The 10,142-nt window shown below is 40.0% G+C and overlaps 1 protein-coding gene across 2 annotated transcripts in view; it reads right to left on the bottom strand.

Annotated features, from left to right (window-relative positions):
• Positions 1–393: 393 nt before the first annotated feature.
• Positions 394–10,142, bottom strand: part of glceb (glucuronic acid epimerase b) — a 28,855-nt gene continuing 19,106 nt past the window's right edge. For both annotated transcript variants that reach the window (XM_077518998.1, XM_077519000.1), the window contains exons 4-5: positions 4,992–5,284; positions 394–4,225 (exon numbers count right to left, since the gene is read on the bottom strand). In XM_077518998.1, the coding sequence (XP_077375124.1) occupies positions 3,494–4,225; positions 4,992–5,284 (1,025 nt within the window). In that variant the 3' untranslated portion in view covers positions 394–3,493. The remainder of the gene's footprint in view (positions 4,226–4,991; positions 5,285–10,142) is intronic.

Below are 10,142 nucleotides of genomic sequence, written 5' to 3'. Positions count from 1 at the left end.
GAGCAAAGCAGAGGGAGACAAGCGGCAGTAGCCCGAATCATGGGACTCAGTGACGACCAATTGCGGGCACCAGCTGTGGAATATAAGCAACGGTTGGCCCATTGGGTCCGACACTAGCTACAAGCACCTCCAGAGGCTAACTACATTTGACAAAGTTCTTCTCCTTCGGGCATCTGTAGCAGAAAGATGGCAGCGAAACATGTCAGCCTCATGTAAGACACAGTGCGACCTATGTGAACCTTACTAGAACCACAATTATATATATTTTTTAAAATGTTGAAATGACATAACATATTATGAGATTAATAGGTTTTAAAATGATTAGTTCACAAGATGGTGCTAAATTCTACACATTGTCCACAAACGTAACACTTCAGAAAACAGACAGGAAGATTAAGAAAATGCATTTATTTCTTTTTTTCCTCCTTCTACATTTTTGAAAAAAAGCTAGTTTTAAAGCACAAAGTTGTACTTTGTGTATAAACATCTATTTATGGGACTAAAAAAATGGTAGCATTTGCACATTGTGCTTTGACTGGACAACCGCTCTGGGTTTCCTGTGGTGACACAATCAAAGTAAACATTTTATTGCATAAATTAGGCTGACTCAGTGGCAATTATGTGAGCAGATAGTGAGGGGAAAAAAATACATTAAAATGAGGAAAAAGAAAGTTCTATTGTTATTACACATTGAATAATAATAGGAGCTTTCTTAATGTTACGTGTTGCACCTCATATCAGGGATAGAAACAGGGAAGCCAAAATAGACACTCACACACATGTATATTTTAAAGTATCTTAAATAGATCTTGTGCTTTTGTCTGAATAACAAAACATTGAACTATTCCACAAATTAGTTTCAACAAAAGAGACAAACAGATCCATTCAGCACCCACTTTTAAATGAAAGTAATAAACAAAAGTACAGCTTTTGTCCATTTCTGTGTAAAAGAATCGGCACAAGCATTCGTAGATAAAAGGCAGTCACACGGACAAGATGACTAAGTTTATGAAATGCTTTAAGTTTTGCACAAAAATATATACACATTTAAGTATTCTTTACTATGCAACTTTGGTATAAACAAAACACAGTTGTCGAGCTACTGTGATAATGACGTTAAATGAGCTCATGGGAAGAAAGACTATTTAAAAGAGAAAAAAAAGTACCAAGTACTAGCATTCATAGAAAAAACAGATTTAGTTTCATGTTGCAAACTGTTAGAGAGAGAGAGAGAGAGAGAGAGAGAGAGAGAGAGAGAGAGAGAACCCCTGTGGACTAGCATAACTAGCATAGCACAACAATCCCAGGAAAACAGAACCGTCCGGACAGTTGAGTAAAACTCACAAGATCACTTCAGAATCATGCCGAGTAGAACCTAATGACATTATCACATTATCTCTCTCACACATTAACTGAATCTTAATCTGAACACTGCTGCATTTACTGTCAACACTTTGTATCAAAACATATTTGAATCAAAAGAACTGTCGAGAATGGAGCCGATCATCACGACTGCGTTTTGACGTCCTTGAATCGAGTTGATTAATCCAACAATGTGAGCTCTTATGTGACAATGGACACAATCCAATGTGCAAAGGTCAAAATCAGGTGAGTAAATTTGAATTATGCCGTCTTCAATGTAAAATGTAGAGGCAATGCTTTGATAAAAATAATTTCAGTTGTGCAAGCAGGTAGTTTTACTTTGACATCTGTTCTGAAGGGGAAAAAAGGAGAAACCTGTAAAGGATATTTGTCACCTACTCTATCCTTGGACCTCCAGCCTCCAGTTTATTTTAATTCAGTTTCGCATTCAAATAAACAAAACAAAAAAACCTTCTTAGGAGTCGCTGTTGAAAGCCTGATTACTGGCTAGCGTGCTTCCACTTTGAGTAGTTATGCTAGGTTGATAGTGGTGTATTTCTTAGTGTCTCTTGGTTTTGCTGACTCATCCCAGGCGATTCAGCCCATTAGATGGCTGAATTGTAGGTTTCTTGGCAAGACTCAGTCTCATCACACAGTCAACTTGGCTGCACTGCATTTAAAAATTCTTAGTATGATGTATGATGCACTGAGGGAAAAATGAGAACCCACTGGGGAGGGGAAACCATTTAAGTCTGTCAATAGTCCCCTCAGGCTCCTTGAATATTGTTTATCTAAATTTTTCAAAAATCTATATTTTGAAATCGCCTGACCCAACTATACTTGTCAGCTCAATTCACCAATGTTTTGTTCAACACCTTCTTTTCATCCACTTTATGTAAGTGGAAAAGAAAAAGAAAAAAAGCTGACTATGTTGCTTAATTCCAAATCGTGCAAAAACAGGCTTACTCGACAATTATTGCCCACCTTGATAGGTTTATCACAGTTTTCATCTGTTTAGCCAAAAGAGCAAATGCTACAGTTACCTGGCTTACCTCCCATGTTCCATCTACTGTAAAAGATTGGGTGATGGTGACAATTTGATTTCTGTGATCCTTAAAGAGGAAGTCAACCCCCCCAAAAATTCTGTACAATAATTTCTTGCGGCCCCACTAGTCTTCACACGGTATTCAGATTAATATTGCGTTTGTGGTATATGAATTAAGCAGCAGCAGTTTTTTTGCCATGTCAGTGGGTGGCCATTTTGCCACTAATTGCTGTCGACTGACGATATCACAGGTGCTCAGGGTACACGCAGCTTGAACATGGCCAACCTGAGAAAACAGGTGAGCTGTGAATGGTCGTTATCTGAGCCCTGGTCAACTGTGATGTAATTTTCAGTAGACAGCAAGGCAAAATGGCCGCCCCTCAAGAGATGGAGAAAAACAAGTGGATTTTGCTGCTTAAATCATCTTCCAAAAACGCAGTATTAGTCAGAATGCAGTGCTTTTACTAGTGGGGGCGCATACAATATATTACTCGAAAGCAAATTCTTGTGTTGGCTTCCCCTTTAATTAACAGGCTATCAAATTATAATGAAAGATTCCATCTCTAAAACAGATAAAGCTAGCACATAGATGCTTCTTGCTATGTATGTTGATTCAAGAGTCTTCTAACACGCACTTGCCAATATGTTTCATGATTAAGTCTAAGCTTTGGATTGTGATGCATACTATGTGATAAGATTATTTATTGGAAATTTCCTCTTCCAAACGATTTAATATATTCTGTTATTTACATTTACTTCCACGTATATCTATGAAATGTAAAAAAATACATCTGAGGAGAATGATGAATGATTGTTGAAGTTGTTTAAAATAAGTTCTTGAAGACAAAAAAAAACACGTGAACAAGAAAGTCTGTGCATAATTACAAACACTAGCTCTTGAAAAAAAGGGCGTGCTACAAATGGTGCTGCAGAGAACACAACACCCGTAACAGAGCGCACACGTTCTAATGTTGAAAGCTGCAGCTACTTAAACATCCTTGGGATTAAAAACACTCACACTCTACACTGCAATGCATTTAGAGTGACGCGCACTATAAGCTCACATTCAGTCAATTTGAAGTCTGCCTAGTTGTGCTTCGCGCGATTCCCTTTCAAGTAGCTTCTCCAGCGCTTCACGACATCCTTGAAGAGGGGCGAGTTATCTATTGATGCCAGCAGTTGGAGCTGGTTAATGTGCGTGGTGTGATAGTCCCAGCGAGCCAAGTTGGGCGCAGTGCCCAACATGAAGTGGCGCAGGTCATAGATGCTCCCCGAGCCGGTGTCAAAGAGCGGCAGCATGGCCTTTAGCGACTCCATGCCGCGGCTGAACAGCTGCCCGGCCTCCTTGCCCAGCTTCTCACCAGCTGTCTCGCTCAAGTCGTAGAGTCCCAGCAGGGAGTAGATGAAGCCGTTAAGGACAAAGGAACTAGGTGAGGTGGGATACTCTTCATACCAGTCATATTTGTTCATAAATACCGCCTTGACCCCGTGCTGCGCTGATGGCACCCTATAGGGTCCGACTGCCTTTAGCGCAGCGTTGAGGTAAGCGTGGTCCTTGGTGAGGAGGTAAGCTCTCACCAGGGTGGACATGGCCTGACCTTGGGCCATCGCCGAGTACCAGCCGGGGTCCAGTGGCCGGAAGCCCTCGCCCAATTTACGCGTCACCATGATGGGCCAGCCGCCGTGCTCGTCCTGGTTGCGCCTCAGCCAGTCGCTGGCAGCAAAGAAGGCGGCCATGTGGGCAGTGGTGGAGATGGTGATGTTGTCAACAAATCCGCGTCCTTGCAAGAGTAATCGCACAACTCGCTTGGGCATGATCTAAGGAAGAAAAGCGATTGCAGATTCACTTAAGAGCACTACTCATAAAAAAATAAATAGTCAAAACTTTGCATTTCAGTTGACACATGTTAATGTGTCATTAGATTAAAAATGCATGTGGAAGAGTAGCTGAAGCAGTTTCCAGGGGAACCTCAACAGTCAAATTGATGATTTTGTTTTGGAAAAACTCTTCATACAAGATGGTGTCACATGAGATTACTTCACAAACCATTTTTTTTTTTTTTTTTTCCCTAAGAGAGCAGCCATACACACAATTTCTTGCGGCATACATGTCGAAGTCAGGCTACTTGATACTACCAGTATGGCAAAGTGGACAAGAATAAGACAACACATTGGTTACGTGAACTGACACTACATACATTGAAAATAGAACATAGTTATACGTTTTGGGGAGCAAATGATTTAATGGATAACTTGACCTTGAAATTGACCTTGTTGATTACATGACATTAACAAAATATTTCATTAACTGTTATCAGAGATATAAATTTTTTGTTTAGCAGCAATGAGGAGTCTTTTTTTTTTTTAGAATGTCAATTGACACATTGGCAATAGACGTAATGATTTTATAACAGCAACAACCTGACTCTAAAACAGATGAATTCTTTTACCATAATTTCCCATGGGATGATTTGACTCTACTGTAAATCTGAACAAATGGCGGTAGAGGTTCCACCGTAAAGTGCAAATATATCTGGTAGTAATCACTAAACTCGTCTTAATGCATCGTCAGCAGCACACCAACCTTTGTGGCTTTGACAGCCTTGGTGTTTGACAAACCAACACCTTTCCTCAGGTCTGTGAGAAGGTCACGTGTCAGGGTGCTCCACGTGGTTCGCGGTCCGATGCCGTAGGTGATTTCATGATCTTTGAAGGTGATGAGTTGCGTATTGGTGACATAGCGGATCGTGAAGGGCGAGCCTTTCTCTGTAGTCTCGAGGATCACCGACAAGCTGCCGTTGGAGGTGAACTTGATGTCCAAGCTGAGGATGAAGTCTTTGGTGTTATCTAAAGGGAGTGACACTGCCTCCGAAGACTCTGTGTGGATATAGAGGAGTGGCTAATGGGTTAGAAAATGCAGGGTAGGGGCCAAAGCTTACAAAAATGCAGGTAATACCAAATCATTTTTTGCAGGTCCAGTAAGTCTAGCCAAAGAATTTCTGAGTGATCAAATATGACAACAGACTATTTTTAACTCACTGTTTGTATTCTCAAGATAAGAAAAAATATTTTTTTAAAAAGTCACATCATGACAACAAAGCATTTAAAAAAATAAATTTAAAAAAAAATCACAAAAAAGTCACCTTTCCAATAAAAACATGCAGCATCACTATTAGTGCACCTTGCACGCACGCGCACACACAGCGGCAATCTATTTCAGGACACACAAGACAGATGTGTCATTGCATGCTGTGCTTAATTAAAAGTAACAGAAGGGAAGGAAGAAGAGACGACAGGTATCAGGTAAAGTACAACACCAGGTGGCATTGCAGTAACTTTGTTTTCATCAGAACTTGCAAAATCCCTTTCACTCAATTATATCTGTTGAAGCTCAGCACTATTATTTCCGTAGGTTTTGGGAATTCACTTCAATCTTCTGAAGTACCAGCAGTTCTCAGAATAATAACAGACAAAATAGCTCAAATTACTTCAAAAATCAACCACCTTAAAAGTTGGTGAGAGGTGAAAGAAAAAAAAAAAAAGATCCGAAGAGGCGTGATGGAATGATGGGTCATAAGAGACATTGAAGGCAGTCCGACAGCACAAGTAGTGAAAATGAGCCAACAGAGAAAGAAATTGGCAACCAGAGAGATATTTCTCACAAAACATACGCCAAGATAGAACAAGACGAGGACCGCAGACACAAAGCGGTCATCAGGAGGAGAAATGAAGGAGAGCGCCAGTCTGGCAGGGGCCTCTGAATGACTACGGCTCTTTAATGCACTCATAAATCCATTACTTATGGCAATGCTGAGAGTAAGTGGATTTGTACTCAGGCTCTGTGATTACGCTGCCATCACTAAAGGAGGGCTAAACAATATAGACAAGATTCCCCCTCTTCTGTTCTTCACTTCACTGCGGTGGTTTAGCAGAAGGTGACAGGGATGTCGTCAAACTACCGTGTCTGCTTTAAATTCAGCCGGAGTCACTGATCGTGTTCACGCAAGGCACAAAGGCAGACAAAAGGATCGGATTGTCAACCGTCAATACACACTTTATTCATGCACGACTTGAGCACAAGATAGATGTAGAGTACTGTGACTCAAAGGAAGTTATTATCAAAGATTACTATGTTATCAAAATATTCAATGCCAAAGTGAAAAGAGAATACCAAGAAGTGTATCCCAACAATCTCTACTGACTGAAAGAAAACTTCGTGATTTACCGTCTAATTCAGAATTTAGCGGGTGTAGCTTTGACAGTACTGACAGCCTTGTATCTTGATTTCTTATCCAAATTACCCAGGTGTCTCTGTCCATATGTTCAGTCAGAGCTGCTAGCCTATAGAAATTCACCCCATCAGCAATTTATTAAATGTTTATATTTGTAACTTTTAGTCGGGAAAATTACACAGAGGTTGACACATTATATTGATAGTGTCACGTCGACGTCACAACAGATCACAACGTGACCTTTGACAAAAACATTGCCACACGTCCCACGAGGATTTTCTCCTCAACTGTCATCACAATGATACGGAGCTCCTAAGGTAACATGGTAGGGGGAAAAAACAAATAAACTTTGTGTTCCCTCGCAAAAATCTTTGCGTTCTCTCGCAAAGATTGTGTTCCCTCCGAGGATGGAACGTGTAAGCATAAAACAAAGCAGTGGGAAAGCTTGCCCGAAGCGACGAGGATGGAGCGTGTATTTTCCCATTGCTTTGTTTACACGCTCCATCCTCGTCGCTTTAGGTCACAGGGAAGATGACCTGGAAGTGTTTACGGAGCCCCTAAGGTGACATGGTAGGGGAAAAACAACTTTGCGTTCCCTCGCAAATATTGTGTTCTCGCAATCTTTGTGAGGGAACGCAAACGTTTTTGCGAGGGAACAGCATCTTTGCTAGAGAGCGCAAATGTTTTTATGAGGGAATGTTTTTTTTCCTTACCATGTTACCTTAGGGGCTCCGTACAATGACGACTTCAAATCTTGTCTTGTTTTTCCTCGCTGAGTGATTCTAGTATGCCGTCATCCTCTTCCATTAGTGTTCCAACTGATGCTTCAAAGCAGCTTGAAGCAATTTCCCTGCCCTCTCCATGCTAATCACTAAGTGCCATCAAAATGGGTCAACAGGGGTTAACCTTGACTTGTATGACATTTGGTTAAAATGATTCATCTTGTCTTCAAATCTATACACAGTCTTTTGTTTTTCTTTTTCAAGTCAAATGGTTTCATTTCGTTTACTTTGACTAGTTTTGGCGTCAACTCCCTCCTTCCTCAGAAGACATGACATTGTTAAAATGTTACTTGCTGTACAGCACAGTTCATGGATTATTATTTTTTTTTTTTATGTGACAGGTTTTCCACTGAAACAAACCTAATTTATTTCTTTGGAACAATTTCAATTTATATATGCTCGTGGTAGGGGTGGGCGATATGACGATATTAGATTGTTTCGGCTGTGTCTCTCTGTATCTCTTTTGGCCGAAAACAAAAACAAAAAAATGCACTTTTGGGCCATTGTCAGTCAAACATTTATGGTGATGGAATTTTCAGTGCCTCTCTAAAATTGATTTATGTTGTTTAGCTTACCTTTTTTTCCCTCTTTTTTTTAAGCAGAGCTGCAAGCACAACATCTGCGCAATGTTTGGCTCTGTAAAATCAATATTAACAAACATCAAGTTTATCAGGGATGGTGTTGGAAATATGTCAATTTGTTTGAAAGGCTAAAATTGATTCATTAAAAAACATTAGCCTAATGGTGGTGGTTTATTATTTTTTTTCTTAAAAGAGCTCAGAATTGTTCATTCGGTAGTCTTACCGATTCAACGTCTTATCAGCATTGCTCTTTTTATTTTATTTTTTATTTTTTATGTGTGCGTGCGTTTGCGTGCGTGCGTGCGCGTGCAAATACGTATAAATTTATACTCATTAATTCACCTAAAACCTTATAAATATCCCATTACCCTTCGCCTTAACCAGGTACTTCAGAGTCTTGCCAGAGTCGTGAGGTTCAAATGGTCAGGAGACCAGAGAAAAGGTCAGAAAAAATAAAGAGAAAAGAAAGATAAATCAAAGTGAGATCCAGCACCGATTGGTGCCGATTGGTGGTGGTTTATTTTACTGCAGTAACAGAAAATGGTGCAGTGGATGTTGGACCCTTCGACCAACCGTGTGGTAATAAAGATGCTCAAGTAGTGGGCAGCGCAGGAATGTGCAGATCCCAGACAGTAGGCTATTATCAGCGGACTGACAATTGATCCACTTGTCAGAGGATTAGAAATGGTGCTCAACACCCGCGCCCTAGATACAGTAAGAACAAAAAATGAGAGGAGGAGAAAGTGGAAGGAAGCAGAAGTAGACTAAGAGAGAAACAATACATCAGTGGAAGAAAAGGATAATGTACGTAAAGATGAGCTTTCTGATTAGAGAGCAGAGTACAGACTTCCAACAGACGGAGTAAATATGACTGCAAATCGCAATGCTTCGGCAGTACAATACGACAGAAAAGTGGGTGGAAATCGGAAAACAGTGGTAGACGACAGCGTGAAATCTGCAGCTAGACAAGAGAGATAAATGGAGGATTAAGAGCGCTGAGAAAAGACTAAAGAGTAATGATGAAAACGCCAAGGCAAGAGAGCGATGATTGCGAGTTGAGCCGTAAAGCAAGGTGAGCAAGGACAGGAGAGGGAGGAAAAAAAGTGTAGAGCCTGGCACTGCAAAGAAATTGTTGATGATGAGAGGCTGAAAAGGGGAGGGGGATGAGAGGAAAATTACAGTACAGACAGCAGCTCAGTAGAGGACAACTCGAGAGAAAAACAGCAGGTACTCTGGACAATCATGACAGCTCACACACTAAGCTTTAGTTAGAACATTTTCAGTTCTGTTTCACATAGTCACATGTTCCTTATATTATACCTTAAATATTCACACATTACACTAAGTACTGAACAAATAAATCACATGCACGCACATACACCCACTATTGAAATATTTACACATTCTGCACACTGCACTCACTTCTTTAGTCATCTGCTGCCACAGATTGTTCTTCTCCTTTGTTTATTTTATTGACAGATTGACTGACTGACAAAATGTTGGAAATGATGGAAATAGTCCATTCCAGCATCACATATTAAAGTCACTTTAAAACAGGGGTGGGCAATTAATTTTATATCCTCAAACGCGTTCCATATTAACTATGTAATTATATGAAACATTTCACGTTTTTGTTTTTTTATAATCTGATCTGTGTGTAGCTATGGAATATGCTGTACCTAATAAGAAAACAAAAAAATTTGAAATTTAGCAGTCTTTGAAATTTCATATTTACACATGGTAAAGAAAAAATTATGTCTTGACGAAGGAATGAGAATGTGTCAAATGCAGATGTCGCAAAGAGCGTGCTGCAGGTAAGCTGTTACTGCATTATAAAGGGTACAGTAACGTTCAAAGACATTTCTAAGCGATTGAAATGCTATTACTGTGTTTTGTGATCATAAGTTGTTGCCTATAGTTAAACCCAAATCAATATGGTTTCGACTATAAATACAAATACATTTAATGTTGGCCAGCTAACGTGAGTATGTACGGTATTGAACTTATTGGCCCTAAAACATGGAAGGTGACTGAAAACGTTCTTGCTCTGTTAAATTCTGGTGAAAGCAGTCTTCTTCAGCTACAAAGAAAGACAAGAGAACACTGAAAACATTCTTGCTCACAAGAAATGGCTGCAGGG

The sequence above is a fragment of the Festucalex cinctus genome, chromosome 4 (genome assembly GCF_051991245.1).
Source record: "Festucalex cinctus isolate MCC-2025b chromosome 4, RoL_Fcin_1.0, whole genome shotgun sequence".
Classification (NCBI taxonomy): domain Eukaryota; kingdom Metazoa; phylum Chordata; class Actinopteri; order Syngnathiformes; family Syngnathidae; genus Festucalex; species Festucalex cinctus.
The sequence above is the reverse complement of the archived record's forward strand: the minus strand, read 5'-3'. Positions and strand labels throughout refer to the sequence as shown.